The sequence below is a fragment of the Prinia subflava genome, chromosome 8 (genome assembly GCF_021018805.1).
Source record: "Prinia subflava isolate CZ2003 ecotype Zambia chromosome 8, Cam_Psub_1.2, whole genome shotgun sequence".
Taxonomy (NCBI): domain Eukaryota; kingdom Metazoa; phylum Chordata; class Aves; order Passeriformes; family Cisticolidae; genus Prinia; species Prinia subflava.
The window spans coordinates 5,137,448-5,153,581 of NC_086254.1; the positions used below are offsets into that span (position 1 = coordinate 5,137,448).

Consider the following 16,134-nt stretch of genomic DNA (forward strand, 5'->3'; position numbering starts at 1 on the left):
GCACTGAGCAGGAATTGTACCCACAACAACCTCCCCAACAGCCCACGACAAATATTTACCTTTAGGCTCCAATTAGAAAACTAAAAATCACTTTAATGACTTATCCACCAAATCCAACATGACATTTATCCTTGTGGCAAAGTGCCTGTCTGCACTGTGAAAAAAAACCCCAACAAACCCAAACTCAAAATACTGCTGCTGTCAAAAATTAAACAGAAGTGGGACAAGGGGGAAAATATTTGCCATGAATGGAGGTTTAAATATTCCATCCCATAACAGACACGTCATTCTGCCTCAGGAGTAACAGCCTGCTCCAGAGGGGGTGTTTCACTCGATTCCTTCTTGTTTGTCCTTAATAGCAACCTGCAAAGAAAAGGAAAAATACACATGCTGAGAGTTGTTACTGAGCTGGAGGTGGATGTTTAATCATTCCTGACTCTCCTGTGAATCACAACAAGCCACAGTGGAAATCTCTACAGCACCCAGAAAAATAATACAGAAATTAAAATGAAAACTTATTTACAATTTGGTGCCCTGGTACCTTTTCCCAGGAACTACCTCAGTCACAGGCTCCCTGAATTTGTCTGAGTAATATTTTGGGTAAATTAGATCTCAAAATTCAGGGGCAAAATCAATAAATAAAGTGAGCAGAAGCGATGAGAAGTGAAAACACAAGAGTTTTGTCAGAAGAAGTGAAAATTAAATTAAATTAAATTAAAATAAAATTAAATTAAATAAAATTAAAATTAAATAAAATAAAAATAAAATAAAATTAAAATAAAATAAAATTAAAATTAAAATAAAATAAATCACTTCAGAGCAGCCAGGCTCTGCCATGCTTTGCCAGCAGCTGAACCACACAAGGAGGGTGGCTTGAATTAATTCATAAACCTAAAACCCAGCAGCTTTAAGACACACGACCCCATCCCTTTGATTAATTACAAGCCCAAATAGTTTTAAGGGAAAAAAGTGGCCTTACCCTGAACCTCTCTTCCAGCAGGGAGAGTTCACTGATCAGGTCGGTGATGGCATTGGTGAACGCTTCCTGGGGGCTGTAATCGGGGGTGGTCTGGACACGGATGATGATTTTATGTTCCAGAGGATGTGGGACCTTGTACCCTGCAAACAGCACCTGCGGGTCTTTGAGCAACTGCCTGGAACGGGAATAAAACAAACAAAACAGAGAAATGAAGGGCGGGAAAGCCCCAAACCTCCCCCGAAATTTGCTCCCCGCTTGAACTTACGACTTGATGATGTTCCCCAGCGTGTGGTCCTCCTTGTTGATGGTGAACAAGCAGGCGTTGGGCACCTTGGTGTCCTTGTTGATGGTGATCCTGGGGGAATGAGGGGATACCGGGATGTGATCGATCCGTGCGGGCCAGGGAACAGCGGGGGACTGGGGGAAAAGGCCCGGCCTCCCTCCCCCCCGCTCCCCGCGGTCTGATTAGGGTTTAATTCGCCGCCCCCCGGGGATCCCCTCACTTTTTCTCGCCCTCGAAGAGCAGGAAGGACTCGAAGGCCGGAGGCGCATTCATCCCGCCGTTGCTATGGCGGCCGCTTCGCTTCCGCTACGTCACTTCCGCCCGCTCGGTGCCCGCAGCGGCCCCACAGCGCCCCCTGGCGGGCGGGAGGACCCGCTGCAGGCAGGGCCCCAGCGCGGCCTGGGGACAGCAGCGGCGACAGGGGTGGCCTCCGCACCAGGGCATCCGAGCGGCCACCGGCGGTGGCAGGAGGACAACACACACACCAGTGACACCATCAGCGCTGGCCCCACTGGAGACACCGCCGCGGTGACCAGCTGGCACCAGCAGGGGCATTGGTGATGGCATCGGGGGTGCCACCAGCATGGCCATGGGATGCCACCACTGCCAACAACAGGCCACCAAGGGAACCCACCAGTGATGGCACCAGTGCCACCAAGAGAACCCCCACCAGAGCTTTCATCAGGCAGAGCCACCAGAAATGGCACCAGCAGGAGCCCAGGAGATGTCACCAGTGTAACTGTGACCAGCAGCACCGCCGGTGCCACCAGCAGAGCCGTCCCCATCCCCAACAGACAGACGGGGCAGGGCTGCAGGGTACAAAGTGCCTTTATTGCCTGGGCCCGAGGGGAGGACGAGGGGACAGCGGCTCCCTCACGTCTGCAGCTGCAGCAGGGCCGGGGCCGGGGGCTCCGGGGGCCGCGCCCGGCGGTGGCAGCTCTCCAGCTCCCCCAGCACCGCCAGGAGCCGGCTCAGCCCCTCGGGCAGGGCAGCGTCTGCGGGAGACGGGAGGGACAGTGAGACCCCAAACCACCACAGCCCCCTGTGACATCTCCCAGCCCGAACACCCCCAATAGGACCCCCAAACCCCCCAGCCCAAACCCACCTTCACCCCGGGGGCCGTTCTGGGCGTCCTCCGGCTCCAGCAGCTCCCAGTACTTCTCCCTGGGGAGAGGAGCAGAGGGACGGGCCCTTGGCGGGAGGAGAAGGGGCTGCAGGGGAGGCCGGCGGGGGGGGTCCCGGCAGCAGGGACTCACCTGAGGGTCCCCCGGAGGCCCTGCAGGTGCTGGAAGAGGCGCTGAGCCTCCCCCGCGGGGTCCAGGGGGTCGCTCCAGTCCTGCAGGGTGACGCCGTGCCGGGTGCGGTCGCACCCCAGCCCTGCGGGACAGCGGGGTCACCACACGGGGGGACCCCCAGCACCCTGCGGGTCTCCGGGGCCGCCTCCCCGTACCTGTCCTGTCCCGCTGGTGGCAGCAGCTCCACTTGTCTCCGCGGAAGACGCCGGGGTGGTAGGAGCGGAGCACTCGGGGGTTGTTGCCGCACGCCTTGCGCAGGGCCGACAGCCACTGGTTGAGCTCACTGACACACTGCGGGACCGGGGACAGTCACGGGGACCCCGCGCTGCGACACCGCCCGCGCTGTGCCCCCGTCCCCGCCGCACCTTGCACTGCAGGTAGGCTGTCTCCTGCTGCCCGCCCGCGGCCGTGTAGACCACCTGCATGACGTGGGAGCTGCCGAAGCTCTTTTCCTCCACCTTCTCGGCCGCCAGGATGTCGCCCAGGGCGATGGCACCGATGCGCTGATGAAGGGGACACGCAGAGAGGGGGTCAGTGGCACCCCGCTGCCACCCGCCCTGCCCTCCAGGACGCCCCTACCTCTGCACTGGGGCTCTTGCCGAAGCTGAGGGACTCCCCGGTGAGGCAGAAATGCAGTTTCTTGCCGGCGGCAGCAGCGAGCAGCGGCCCCTTGCCCCGCGTCTTGTGCACAAGGAGCATCCCCTCCTTCACCACGGCCGGGGGGGGCCCCAGCGGCCGCCCCTCGCCCTCCTGCTCGCCCTCGTCCTCCTCCGTGCCCACCAGGCGGGTGATGAAGTCCCTCATGCGGGCGGTGCCCTGCTGCAGGGCGGGCACCAGCGGCGACAGCCAGGTCTCCTTGGCGCGCCCGGCCGCAGGCTCCATGTTCCCGACCAGCTGGATGGCCTGGGGACCCCGGGGGCGGCAGCGTCACCCCCAGGAGACCCTGCTGTCCCCAACAAGGAGCACGCAGGCACCCCAAAGCCCCGGCCCGCTGTCCCCTGTCGCACCTTGGCCAGCAGCAGCAGCGTGCGGCTGGTGCGCGCGTCAGCGTGCGCGTCCCGCAGCTGGAACAGCTTGGGCGTCATCACGGCCGGCGAGAAGAAGCGCAGGCACAGGAAGCTGGTGACAGCCACAAATTTGGCGTGCTGGGACCACCGAGGGCGTGGGGAACACACGTGAGGGTCTCTCGCAGCATGGGACAGCCCCACAAACAGCACTGCACCGCTGTCCGGGGCTGCTGCTCGGGCGCAGCGCGGCCCTGCTCGCTGCCCCCCCCGCCCAAGAGGGGACCCCGCCGACCACAGCTGGGGACCACAGCCGGAGAGCCCTGTCCCCTGGGGATGTCCCTGTCTGACCCCGCCCGTCCCCCGCCACAGCCCGACCTGGTGCTGCGGGAAGCGCTCCCCGACGCGCTGGAAGAGCTGGCGGAAGGCGGCGCGGATGAGGGGGGGACACGCCGGGGCCGACCTGACGATGGCGTCCAGGAGCTCGCCCAGGTAGGACTGCAGGTGCTGCCGCCCCTGCTCGATCACCTCGCCCTCCGTCTGCACCCGGTGCAGCCCCGAGCACCTGCGGACACCGTCACTGTCACCGCCAGCCCCGGGGCCGCCCCTGACCCGCCGCCCCACGAGCCTTACCCGACGTCTTTGATCTCCACCTTGCCGGGGTCCAGCTCCACGTATTTCTTCTCCTCGAACACGCGGGCAATGGTGGGCCCCAGGACAAAGTGCAGGTATGGCATCCCTGTCACCTGCCGAGGGGACACGCAGGGGAGAGCGATGGGCTACAGATCTGGCACTCGACACGCCCAGGGTCACCCAGTGGGTTTTCTCCAGCCTCCCAACTCCAGGGAAAGGCACAAGGACGCCAGCCCTCCCAGTTCTTCCCCTGGGAACAGGGAGAAGCAGGTTTTGGGTGGTGTAGCACCTTGAGGAAGGACTCCATCGACTTCGAGGCCAGGGAATTGCTCCGGAACAGAGTGTTGGGCTCACCTGCAAAACAGGAGAGGGTCCATGGCCTGGGGGATGTCCACAGGTCATCCCTGGGCAGCTGCAGTCATGGGGGTCATTCCCAGGGGCTGTGCCCTGCTGCCCTGGCCGTTTCCATGGGGGTTATGGGGATTTCCTAACCCCAAACCACCTGCTCCTCCACCAACCTCAGCCCATGAATTGCTGGGATGAACCCAACAGATTCCACGGTGTGATGGCTGAGCCTCAACCATCACCCCCCAAAAAATCCCCACAAAAAGCCCTGGAGGTTTTGCAGCCCCAGGAGATGATGAGGAAGCCTCCAGCTCCACTCCCCACTCCAATCTTACAGGGCTTGGCCAGCTCCAGCTCAAAGAGCAGGTCCAGGAACTCCTTGACCAGCCCCTGGCCCAGGAAGAGTTTGACCAAGTTGATGGCGACCTCCTGCCGGCACTCGGCCGTGGTGGTTTCGTCCAGGAGGGTGACCAGGTGCACTTGGCCATCCTGGAGGGAAGAGGCACCATCAGGGGACAGCCCACGGCACAGAGCTGGGAAATGTGGGTGCTCCAGCAGGGCTGGGCATGGACCCCTCACCTGGCGCCCCGACTTCACCTCCTGGCACAGGAGCTGCACCAGGGGCTGGTAGCAGTGGGAGGGAAGCACCGTCTCGTCCCGAAGCTTCACCTGCAGCTGCAGCGAGCCCAGGCTGCCCCGGCGCCTGCAGGAGCACGGGGTGGGTGGGTGGAGGGATGGAAGAGTGATGGACGGGTCAGTGCAAGGACGAATGGATGGGTGGATGGAGAGGTGGATGGAAGGGTGGATACTTCACCAGGCAGAAGGTGGCCCAACATCCCAGGCTACCCCTTCAAAGTGATGATGCTTCCCAGGAAAACCCCCCTCCCTAATGCCCCTGAGGGCACTGGGACCCCTCCCAGCACCCTGTGCCAAAACTCACTGGTCCTCTGTTGGCTTGGACTTGTCTGGCCACAGCCTGAACCACCCCTCCTCCTGCCCGGCCGCTTCCAGACCCTGGATGCTGAACACCACCTGGGAGGGGAAGGCAGGAGAGGGCTGGGAGTGCAGCTGGGCAGGACCAAGCAGCACTGAAAGGGTTTGGGGCTCACCTTGCCCAGGAAGTCGTTCCTGCCGACCAGGTCCCAGTCCCACACCTCCACACAGAGCTTCTCCCCGGCGGGCTCGGCCAGCTCGAACTCAAAGGTCTCGTTCCAGCGCGGGTAACAGGATTTCTTCACCACCTGCAGAGGCAGCAGCTTTGTCCCCTCTTGCTGGGTGGGTGTATCCCTCAGGGACAGCAGGCTGGGGATGCTGGGGGACAGGGATGGCTCCAGGCTTCCCCGTGGATTGATTCCTCCTGCACCCCTGGCAGGTTGGAAGCTGCACTCACGGTGCTCTCCTGTGTCTTCCCGTTGTAGCGCAGGCGGACAAAGGGGTCAGAGGCACCATTCCGGTCCTTCCTGGCCAAATCCCTGCCAAGAGGAGGGGAAATTTACCCCCAACCTCCCAAAATACCTACAGGCACCCATGGCACCCACTCAGGAAATCTCAAGCTGTATGTCCCAAAGACCTGCAGATGAAGCAGACCTTGCCCCAGCACCCCCAGCACCTGCTGGGTGATGAGGGGGATGCTCTGCACCCAAAGGACCCGATACACCAGGGAAAACTGAACCATGGAGCAGCTCAGACTCACCCCCCATCCCAGCTGCACACACAGCCCCTGTCACCCTCGTGTCCCCTCTCACCTGGCCTCCAGCACGGAGCAGCGCAGCCGCCGGCTGCCCTGGCTGCCCAGCACCTCCACCCGCAGGTGGATCTCCCCCTGCACCTCCTCATCAGGGTCCACCTCGCTGAGGCTCATCCAGCCGCTGTATCCTGTGGGAAAAGGGGGGATCCCCACAAAGAGGTCATTGGGGAACCCCTCAGGACCGGCTTGTCCAAGGGGTGGGAGATGGGTCCCTCCTGGGACCCCCCAGCCACTCTTTTCCCTACCCTTGGGGTGCTCTGCCAGCATGTCCCGGGTGATGCAGACCTTCCCAATAATGTCATCACGGCTGGAAAACAAAAGTGGGAAGCAGGACACGGCATGGGACTGGTGCCCAGGTAGGACAGCCCTCACTTTGGGGGATCCACCACAGTGTGTCTGTCCCCACAGAGGACATCAGCCACCCTCTGCTGCCAGCTGGACGATACCCTTGGGAGATAACTTCACCCATCTGTGTCCCAAAGCCCAGGGCAGCGTGGCCAGGTGTGGATTCTCTGGTGTCAGCACCAGGGCTGAGCATGCAGGGAGCCAAAGGCACGGAGGGAGAGCCAGCAGAGCCTCCAGCACACCTGAGCGCGTCCTCGTCCATGACGTAGATGGAGATGCTGTGGAAGCCGGGCTGCAGCTGCACCTCGTATTCCTCCCCCCAGAACGGTGACAGCGTCTTCCACACCGTGGCAGTCCTGTGGGGCAGGTGGCACTGGTGACAGGGCTCCCTCTCTGGGCTGCTCCCCAGCTTTTGGGGACACATGGCTGGGGGCAGCACCCAGAGTTTGGAACCCTCAGCTGGGGCAGGGACGAGTGTCTGTCCCTGCCCTTGTCCTGTCTTGTGGCTCTGGGCTGGCAAGACACAGGGGTGGGGTGTAAGGGAAGGGGCCCATGAGCTGTTAAGACACTTCTGTGTCTGCAGGAGCACCCCAGCCCAAAGTAGGGAATAATAACGAATGATAAATATCAATAAATAATGATCTTAACAACAATCATAACAATAATGTGCCTGCAGCAGATGGGGACACCTGCCAGGAGCAAGGTTTGGGGCTCCAGCAGTTTGAGGGACCAGCCAGGGACGTGGGGCACTCACCTGATGATGGCCTCATCGTCAATCTTCACGATGCAGTACGGGTCACTGCTGCCCGTGCTGGAAGGACAAGGCACAGCTCTGTCAGTGCCACAAGCCACAGCCGGGCCACCACCCAACCCACAGGACTCTCATGGCCATGAGTGACCAAAGCCTTCAGCCCTGACAACCCCCACAGAACGGAGACCTTGTGGAGACAAAGCCCTGAGGGTGAGGCTGGGCACAGAGGCTGCCAAAGGCTCCCACGGGGCCCTTGGTCACAGCTGCCAGCACAGGGTGACCCCGGCCCGGCTTCCAGACCGGGGACACTCCCCCCTGACCGTGTCCGTCCTGCTGGCTGCCAGAAGTGGCTTTTCCTCTTCCACACAGGAAGGCAAGGAGCAAACAAAACCCACCCTTTCCCCAAAACAGCTTCGGGCACCTCCAGCCCAATTTCACACCCTGGGAGTGAGGCCACAGCAGCCTCCTCCAGCCCCAGAGTGTCCCCAGACCCCCCACACTCCCACAGGGATGGGGACACCCCTAGGGACACCCCCAGGGATGCAGAGGGTGTGAAGGGCAGCCACCACCGTGCTTTGACCATGCTTCCTCCCTGGGGACAACCGAGTCACCCTTGCCAAAAAACAATCACGGTTTTACAGCTTCATCAGAAACAGGGGTGGGGACGGTGGCCAGGGACAGAGGAGCCAGGACCTGGGGGCTGGCCAAGGTCATGGAAAGGTTGTGGCTCCCATCCCACTGGCACAGAGCAGCTTGGAGCACGGATAACTCATTAATAGCAATCCCAGTGGCTCTGTCAGCCAGCCACGAGTGTCCTGGAGGAAGGGAGGGTGCACAGGTGGGGGCCTGGGGACCCCAGGCATTGAGTGATTTCCACACCCCAAATCCAGGGAGGCCAAGAGGCAGCTGCTGGGGGGATTGAAAGGGTTTTGGGGACAACTAAAAGGGTTTTGGGGAATCCAGAGGGGGTTTGGAAGGACTGAAGGAGTTAGAGGGGAGTGAGAGAATTTTGGGGGATTCAAAAGGGGTTGCAGGGGAGAGAAATGGTTTTGAGGGACACTGAGAGGGGTTTGGGGGGAGACTGAAAGGGGTTTGGGGCCTCCCTGCGCTGTTAAACACGGCCGCAGGGATTTCTCTGGGCTGTGCATCCCGGGTACCACGACAACAACATCCCTGCTCCCAGGCACTTCCCTCCTCCCGGCCCCGCGGGGCTGGAATGCAGCAGGTTGCCAGGAGCTGCTCTCCGCCTCCTGCTCCCGTTCCATGCCCGGCGCCCTCCGGAGCGGATTTTTGAGCAGCCGAGGGTGAAGTGCCATTAAGCGGAGCGCATCGCTGGCGTTCCCTGCCTTGTGCAAACCCCCGGGGACGGCGGGAGCGGGCAGGCGGAACGGGAGCAGCGCCCGCTCCAGCTGCGCCCGGCAACGCCGCGGCGAACCCTTGTCCCCAGCGCGGGGACATCCAGCACAGCCGCGTCTCCGGGACGCAGAGAGCCCGGGCACGGCGTTTTCCAGGGATTCGAGCTCGGGATGGGCAGAATCCACCCTCGGGGGGAGGTGCCCGAGCTGCCGCGCCAGACGCAGCCTTGGGATGAGGAGAAATCCCTGCCCCAAAGGCACCGCCCGCACAGCATCGCTGTCCTGGGGTGTCGCCAAGGGATTGGTGGCGCTCGGAGGGTGCGGGGCTGCCTCGGGCACCCACCCTGGCACGCAGGGGGCAGGGAAGGAGCTGGAAAGGGGAAGGCCGGGCTTTGGAAAGAGGAAATGAGCCCAGGCAGGACTGGGGGAAGAGGGAAGGGGGAAGGAACCCGCAGCCACCCCTCCGGCAGCAAAGGAGCCGCGGAGGGCTGGAATTAAAAATTAACTGGTGGAGGCAGCAGTGCTGCTCTGCCCTGGGGGGTGGTGAGGAAATGAATCAAAATTTAGATTAAAAAATAGAACTGAAAAGGAAAGAAAAAAATAGAATGATAAATTGAAGAAAAATTGAAGAAAAAATAAAAGAAAAATATAATTAAAAAAGAAAAATAAAAGAAAAATGGAATAAAAAATTAAAAATAGAATAAAAATAAAAGAAAAATAAAAGAAAAATGGAATAAAAAATTAAAAATAGAATAAAAATAGAATAAAAATAAAAGAAAAATAAAAGAAAAATAAAAGAAAAATAAAAGAAAAATAAAAGAAAAATAAAAGAAAAATAAAAGAAAAATAAAAGAAAAATATTAAATGAAGAAATAAAGGAAAAAGGGCAAAAATGAAAGAAAAAATAATTTTAAAAATAAATGATGAAATAATAAGGAGTTAAAATAATGAAATAAAAATGGAATAGATTAGAATAAATTAAAGATTAAAAATTATCGGTGTTATTTATTATCCTAGCATCAAAAGAATCCAATAATATAAATAAACAATAAACCAGAAACTCAGATAAAATAAATTAAATGTCACGTTCAAAAAATCAATACTAAATAAGTAAATTTAAAAATTAAAAACCACTAAAAAAAAAAAAAAAAAAAAAAAGAGGCAGAATCTTTCCCTTGCTTTCCTGGGATAAAGATGAGGGGAAGATTTGGCAGCCTCAGTGGGGGGCGAGAGGGGGCTCTCGTCACTCCCTGTGCCAAATCCTGTGGGACGTGGGGGTTCCCCGTGGGGATTTGGGGTGCTCCATCTCCCCTGGCTGTTGGCAGCAGGGTCTGAGCTGCCCGCGCAGCGGGGACACCCCGCAGAGGGAATTCCCCGGAGGAAACCAGCGGTCCCCAGAGCCGTGCCAGGGCAGGGAACCGGATCCCCGAGGCGCTGGGCAGCGGGGAGGGGGCCGGGGCCAGGCACGGCCAAGGTCGCGCTCGGGTTTCCCTGTCCTCTGTCCCAGCCCAGCGCCACGTCCCAAAGGCACCGGTCCGGAAAGCTCCGCTCCGGGCGCTGTGGCACGGCGGCTCTCCCAAAATCCCGACCTCCCGAAAAACCCAGAGCCCGCCCGCGCTGGGTCAAGCTCCGGCGGGGAGCTGTGCCAAGGGATTTAAAAATCAGGCCCTGACACACGGGATTTAAAAAAAGAAAAAAAAATAAAGAAGAAGGAAAGAAAAAAAAAATAAAGAAGAAGGAAAAAAAAAAAGTCATGTTTCTTTCCTTGTTTATCCTCTTTTTCCATGACGGCTGCAGGGATTTTTGCTGGTTTTCCGGCTGCCGAGCGCTCCTCAGCAGCTTCCCGCTGCCTTGGTGGCGGCTGGGGCCACCCGGTGCTGTCCCCACATCCCGCCCCACGAGGAGGAGAGCGATGAGGAGAACACCGGGATTGTCCGGGAGGAAAATCCCGGGCCAGGGCTGCCCCCCGCACCTCAGCCAGGTGGGAAGGGGCCGGGGCTGGGAACGGAGCGGGGGCTGGGGGCACCGCACTGGGGCAGCCCCTGCTCCTTGGGGACGGATCTGCCGGGTCCGGCTGCGCGGCCGGGGGTCCCTGCGAGGGTCCCTCTGTGGTGGGAACAGCCCTGTCCCCGTGGCAGCACCGGGGGGCCCCCAAAGCGAGAGCACAGCTTGGGGTGCCCAAAACACTGCTGGGGCCATCCCACAGCATGGGGGGAAACCTCAACCCCATCCCGGGGGATGTCCCCAAATCGGGGGGGGGGGGGATCCAAGCATTCCTAAGGGAGCCCCCAAAGCGCTAAGAACAGCTGGGGACACACAAAAATGTCCTGAAGGGAGCCCCCTGAGCAAGGGGGATCCCAAAGCCACCCTAGGGGAACCCACACAGCAAGGGGGATTCCAAAACCGCCCTAGAGGAACCCACAAAGTAGATGCACTGCTGGGAGGGTACCCCAAGTCTACCCTGAAGGGAACCCCTAAAGTAAACACACTGCTGGGCGGGGGGAGACTCTAAAGCCACCCTGGGGGGAATCCTAAATACAGAGCGACTCCAAAGCCATCCTGGAGGGAACACCCCAAGGGGTGATACCCCGAAAGGGGATCCTAAAGCCACCTGGGGGTGAGCCCCTAAATCGCATGCCCTGCTGGGGGCCCCCAAACCATTCTGGGCAAGCCCCCAAAGCAGGGAGAGCGCTCTGAGGCCTCCCCGAGGGTGGTGTCCCCAGCAGGGACCTGTTGGGGGGACACCCCGCAGCACTCCTGGGAGCGCGGCGAGTCCCTCCGGGATGCCCCCGCCCCGAACCTCTCCCGGCCGCCGCGGGGGCACTCACATGTCCTTGGCGGGCAGATTCCTGCCCTCCACGATGCGGATGGAGAGGGCGCTGCGCCGGGCCATGGCGGGCGGGCGGGCGGGCAGCGGAGCGGAGCCGAGACGAGCCGAGCGGAGCCAAACGGCGCCGAGCGCGGCCTCGAACCCGCGGCCCCGAGTACAGCGCCCATGTGCGGGCCGGCGCCGGCGGCCGCCAATCAGCGCTCGGGGGCGGGGAAATAGGCGTGGCCTAGAACACATCCGCGGCTCCCATTGGGCAATCCAATCGGCTGTGGGCCAGGGGGTGTGGCCTGGGCGGGGTGGGCGGGGCCGGGCTCCCCGCGCTGCCGGGGTCCCGCGGGGTCCCCCCGCTGTGTCCCCTCCTCTGTGTCCCCTCCTCTGTCACCTCGGTGCCTCTCAGCCCCCGGCACCGCCCGTGGCTCCAGGGCGGTGCAGCCCCAGCCTGCCCAGCCCGGCGCCCGCCGGGACTGAACCAAACCCACACCCGACCCCTCCGCGCCCCCCCGAGCCTGGGGGGCTGCAGCATGGGCAGCGCTGCTCTGCACCCCAAACCTCCACGGCTCTGTTGATTTTTAAACTGAATTTCTTTTTGTTTTGAAGATACTGCAGCTCCCGGCTGCAGCACAGCCGGGGACAGGTGCATTTCTGGTGCTTGGTGCCCTAAACACCAGGGAAGGGCGGGGAACCCCCCCATGGCGGGACCCACCTGGGCTGGAGGGCTCAGCCGGCACCCACAGCTGCGCCCCAGGGCTGTGCCGGCCACCATGGTCCTTGGCATTTTCTCCGCGGGGGCACGCTGGGGACACTGCAGGGACACGCTGGGAACACACTGCTCTGTTCCTGCAGCGCTGCCCCTCTGCCTCCCCCGCACAGGGGGACAGCAAGGGGACAAGGCGCACCCCGCCGCCATCCCAGGAGCCTCCCCGTGTGCCGGCTGCAGCCCACAGGCGGTCGGGGCCACATGTCCCTCCTCCAGCAACGCACGCGTGGCAGGCGACAAACCCCCCCGCAGCCCTCGAAGCCCCTTGCAGGCGAAGCAGTTGTTTTATTTCGGGGCACGGGGCGTGGGGCGGAGAGGACCCGCGTGTGCCGGATGGAACCGCTGCTCCCACGCTGATCTCGGCAGGAGTTAATCGCTGGATTTGCTTGATTTCCCTTGGCCGGGCTCCACGGAGGCGGCTCCGGCAGGGGGGGCAGGCTGCTAGCACCCCTCCCCGGCGGCACAAGGACACCCCGTAAGGGCGCTGTGACCGGGCTGGGGCGTCAGCGTGATGCTGCCCCTGGCGTGGCGCCTGCGGGGGAAAAACGTGGATTTTAATATTTGGATGTGATGTACACAGGTACGCACACCCCTGCCCTGACTCCACCCACAGCGGGATTGCCTCCAGCACCAGAGGGGTCTCATCGTGCCCGGGCTGCAGGGTCAGGGCACCCACAGCCCCGAGGTAGGCATCAGAGACACGCCCTGCTGTAGGATCAGGAATGATGGATCTGGTCTCTTCCTGCCGCTGGTACAGGATCAGCTTCCCCTCCCCCTGCCCACTCCTCAGCAGTGCAGGATCAACCCCCACATCCCCCAGACTGGGATCAGGGACCAATATCTCATGCAGGATCAGCCCCCACATCCCCCAGGTTGGCATTAGGGACACTCCCCGGTGCAGGATCAGACACCCCAGGGTGCCGGTCCCCTCCTGGGGTCTCATGGCTCTCAGAGGAACCCGAGCTGCACCCGGGATGGATTGGGGTCATCTCGGGGTGTGGGAGCCCCTTTCTGGGCTCGGCCAAGGAGAGAGCACTGTAGGATAAAGGGGGTTGGAGAAACAGCCCCCTATCCCCACCACCCCTCACGGGGCATTTCAGTGCCCCTCACTCCAGCATCAGGACTGGGGGGGGTCAGGCTGCCCTCGCTGCCCTGCACCCAGGGGACTTTTCCCCATCCGAAGTGGGCACAGGTGACAAAGATGACCAAACTGGGTGTGACAACATCTCCCACTCCGGACCGTCCCCGGCCACACCCTGCCCGGCACAGCCGCTCTCCCCACCCAGCTCTGGGGCTCAGAGTGGCGGTACAGGGACCGTGGGGCTTTCCGGGGGGCTGCGGGAGCCATGGAGGAGTCACAAACAGGAGGCACAGGCCGGGCACAGAGCATGCGGAAAAGCCTTTAATGTCCCTCTCCATCGCCCCCGTGCCGGCGGGCGGCTCCGGCCGTGTCCCCACGGCGGCGGGGGCACCCATCACCCGTGGGTGGCAGGGATGGAGCGCTGCGGGTCACATTTACCCCCGCACGGGGGAGGGCCGGCGGTGCCGGGGGCGGCGGGGGCTCAGAGCCGGGCGGCCGGCTGGTCATAGACGTGGTGGGTGTTGTACCGCCGCACCGTCACCGACTCCGGCTTGCTGAAGGTGCTGCTGCTGCCGCAGGAGTCCGAGCTGGGGAGGGAAGGCGGGGTGAGGGATGAGGGTGGAGACCAAGGGATGACAACGTCACCCTCTGGCGCAGGTCCTGCTGTCCAGCACCCTGGGTGGGACTTGGTGGTGGCACTCACCCCCAGAAGAAGAGCATGGCCACCAGTCCGGCCAGGAGGATGGCGAAGAGGATGGACAGGATGGTGGTGATGGCGATCATGTCGGCGCTGTGCCCGCTGCCCGTGGTGGAGACACTGCTGGGCGGCTTGGCTGGGGAGAGAGCAGCAGGAGAGGGAGCAGGATGCAGGATACACGCCTAGGAATGGCTCAGGGGGTCCAGATGGCTGACAGTGTGTTCGTGTGTGCCAACACAACGTGCCACCGTACACAAATGAGACCCATGGCAGAGCCCTACCTCAGTTTCCCCAGCTGCTCACAGGAGCCCTCACCCCAAACCACTGTTGCCCAGCACAGCCCCCTGGGACCACCCCACACACCCGGGACCACCCCACACACCCAGGACCACCCCAAATCCCCCCTCAATGGCTGTGGGCTGGGCGAGCACCCCAGCAGTGGTACCTGTCTTCAGCGTGATTGGCAACGACCAGACTGTCTCAGCCACGGGCACAGAGCCCTCCAGGGCGAGGAACTTCACCCTAGGATGGGAAGGGAGGTTGGCCACAGCCCTGTGAGCCGGGGGGCTGCTGGAGCCCTTGAGGGGGCAGGTCCCCAGGAGCAGCTCACCGGTAGGGCCCGGGGCCGGGCAGGGGGCCATTGCAGGTGGGTCTCATCACATCCTGGGCACAGCTCGTCTCGCTGCCCACGCGCAGCACCGTGATGTCCCCAGCGGGTTTGGGGCAGGGGTAGTTGCCCAGGGTGGTGTTGAGGGTCATGTAGGCACGGACAGGGTCAGGGAAGCTCTGGAATGCGGTCTCGGGAGTCCCCGGTGCCACGGAGTTGTTGAAGGTGGATGCGGCTGCAGGGATGGGGATGGCGGTGAGGAGGGACTTGGCGGGGGGCACAGGGACCCCTGCACGCCCCCAGCCCTGGGCTGCTCCCACCTACCCTGGTCCAGGGCCACCACCAGCCAGATGACGGCATCGCCGTAGTCTTGGAAGACGCAGCGGGGCTGGTCCACCACGAAGGTGGAGGTGGTCGTCTGCCCCTCCAGAGGGGGGTCCTTGGTCAGGGCCGGTCTGTACCCCAGCTGGGCTGCGGTGAGAAGCCAGGGCGTGCTGTGGAGGGTGTGGATCCCCCACTGCAGCCCCGAAATGGAGGCTCTGACTGGCGGCCACAGTGGCGGGGCTCGGGATGGGGACAGGGACAGGAGGCAGCTGAGCCCTGGGATCTCAGCAGTGGGGCCTCTGCTCCCCTCCCATGCCCCAGTTTGGGATCAGACACGTTAAAAGAGACAAAGACACTCCATGCTCCCAGCCAGGGAGGACACCATGCAGGACTCCCAGAGGATCAGGGCAGGTGACACTTGGGGTGACACCTAGAATGGTTGGGGCATCAGCTGCCCTGTGCCCCCATGTTCAGGGGGTTCTGGTGCAGTCCAGTGGGGACCTCCAGAGAAACCCACACTGTGCCAGTCAACCAATATCAGTGACACCAGAGACTAGAGGTGACACCCAGAACAGGATCCAGAATAGAGGGGGCATCAGCTGCCCTACACCTCTAGGCTCAGCAGGTCCTGGTGCCTGTGCCCAGGGAATCCCCGCAGTGCCAAGGGGCGTCCCGAGCCCATCCCTGTGGCGTGGCTGGACTCACCGATGCCGTGGGCCGCGGGCAGGAGCAGGAGGAGCAGCGGGAGCATGGTGCGGACGCCTGGCTGCCGAGGGTGGGAGTGCGGGCGCTGAGGCTCCGCGTCCCCGTGGGACCCGCCTGTGGTCACCAACCGCCCACATTCCTGCCCGGGCCGCAGCCCAGCGGCAAACAGGTTGGGCTCGTTTCCCCGGGAGCCTTTGTTTTGTTTGAGCGCCCGCCGGCGAGGCGTGCTGAGAACCGCTGCCTCTGTGGCAAGGGTGGGTGGCAGCTTCACCCTGGCAATGGGCAGAAGGGGATATCCCGTGGCCATGCGCCCCACAGACCCCACCAGTGACAGAATGTGCCCCCCACACCGACACCAAGTGCCACCAAGCCGGGGCCCCACGTGGTTTTTGAGGT

General features: G+C 61.6%; 3 protein-coding genes across 5 annotated transcripts; all 3 read right to left on the minus strand.

Moving 5' to 3' along the window:
* Positions 1-72: 72 nt before the first annotated feature.
* On the minus strand, positions 73-1,921 carry POLR2J (RNA polymerase II subunit J). Of its 2 annotated transcripts, XM_063402483.1 has the most exons (4): positions 1,483-1,921; positions 1,245-1,334; positions 980-1,154; positions 73-363 (listed from the first exon to the last, which is right to left on the minus strand). In XM_063402483.1, the coding sequence occupies exons 1-4, from the start codon at positions 1,533-1,535 to the stop codon at positions 328-330; spliced, it is 354 nt and encodes a 117-aa protein (XP_063258553.1). In that variant the 5' UTR covers positions 1,536-1,921; the 3' UTR covers positions 73-327. The 2 variants fall into 2 exon arrangements, with proteins under 2 accessions (XP_063258553.1, XP_063258552.1); XM_063402482.1 differs by having other exon boundaries at positions 322-1,154.
* Positions 1,922-2,072: 151 nt separating this feature from the next.
* Positions 2,073-11,718, minus strand: LOC134553120 (ras GTPase-activating protein 4-like). Its single transcript, XM_063402468.1, has 20 exons — positions 11,566-11,718; positions 7,386-7,442; positions 6,874-6,987; positions 6,532-6,593; positions 6,285-6,414; positions 5,930-6,011; positions 5,649-5,780; positions 5,480-5,571; positions 5,119-5,242; positions 4,875-5,028; positions 4,484-4,548; positions 4,195-4,307; positions 3,940-4,126; positions 3,565-3,702; positions 3,137-3,460; positions 2,923-3,060; positions 2,713-2,848; positions 2,519-2,639; positions 2,368-2,426; positions 2,073-2,257 (listed from the first exon to the last, which is right to left on the minus strand). Exons 1-20 carry the CDS (start codon positions 11,628-11,630, stop codon positions 2,136-2,138), a joined length of 2,415 nt encoding a protein of 804 aa, XP_063258538.1. The 5' UTR covers positions 11,631-11,718; the 3' UTR covers positions 2,073-2,135.
* Positions 11,719-12,668: 950 nt separating this feature from the next.
* LOC134553122 (uroplakin-3b-like protein 1) lies at positions 12,669-16,060 on the minus strand. 2 transcript variants are annotated; one of them, XM_063402474.1, is made up of 6 exons: positions 15,739-16,060; positions 15,034-15,180; positions 14,713-14,944; positions 14,548-14,624; positions 14,109-14,238; positions 12,669-12,856 (listed from the first exon to the last, which is right to left on the minus strand). In XM_063402474.1, the coding sequence occupies exons 1-6, from the start codon at positions 16,043-16,045 to the stop codon at positions 12,766-12,768; spliced, it is 984 nt and encodes a 327-aa protein (XP_063258544.1). In that variant the 5' UTR covers positions 16,046-16,060; the 3' UTR covers positions 12,669-12,765. The 2 variants fall into 2 exon arrangements, with proteins under 2 accessions (XP_063258544.1, XP_063258543.1); XM_063402473.1 differs by lacking the exon at positions 12,669-12,856 and adding an exon at positions 13,705-13,992.
* Positions 16,061-16,134: the final 74 nt, after the last annotated feature.

What these genes read in the sequence shown, in the direction of transcription:
- POLR2J (XM_063402482.1), bottom strand. Translation starts at nt 1,535, where the DNA reads ATGAATGCGCCTCCGGCCTTCGAGTCCTTCCTGCTCTTCGAGGGCGAG. An exon ending in CTCTTCGAGGGCGAGAAAAA is followed by an intron (nt 1,335 to 1,482) that starts GTGAGGGGATCC and finishes TCATTCCCCCAG; the next exon opens with GATCACCATCAACAAGGACA. An exon ending in CTGGGGAACATCATCAAGTC is followed by an intron (nt 1,155 to 1,244) that starts GTAAGTTCAAGC and finishes TTCCCGTTCCAG; the next exon opens with GCAGTTGCTCAAAGACCCGC.
- LOC134553120 (XM_063402468.1), bottom strand. Translation starts at nt 11,630, where the DNA reads ATGGCCCGGCGCAGCGCCCTCTCCATCCGCATCGTGGAGGGCAGGAAT. An exon ending in GGAAGACACAGGAGAGCACC is followed by an intron (nt 5,781 to 5,929) that starts GTGAGTGCAGCT and finishes CTGCCTCTGCAG; the next exon opens with GTGGTGAAGAAATCCTGTTA. An exon ending in CCACCAGCGGGACAGGACAG is followed by an intron (nt 2,640 to 2,712) that starts GTACGGGGAGGC and finishes GCTGTCCCGCAG; the next exon opens with GGCTGGGGTGCGACCGCACC.
- LOC134553122 (XM_063402473.1), bottom strand. Translation starts at nt 16,045, where the DNA reads ATGGCCACGGGATATCCCCTTCTGCCCATTGCCAGGGTGAAGCTGCCA. An exon ending in GGTGGTGGCCCTGGACCAGG is followed by an intron (nt 14,945 to 15,033) that starts GTAGGTGGGAGC and finishes CCATCCCTGCAG; the next exon opens with CCGCATCCACCTTCAACAAC. An exon ending in GCCATGCTCTTCTTCTGGGG is followed by an intron (nt 13,993 to 14,108) that starts GTGAGTGCCACC and finishes TTCCCTCCCCAG; the next exon opens with CTCGGACTCCTGCGGCAGCA.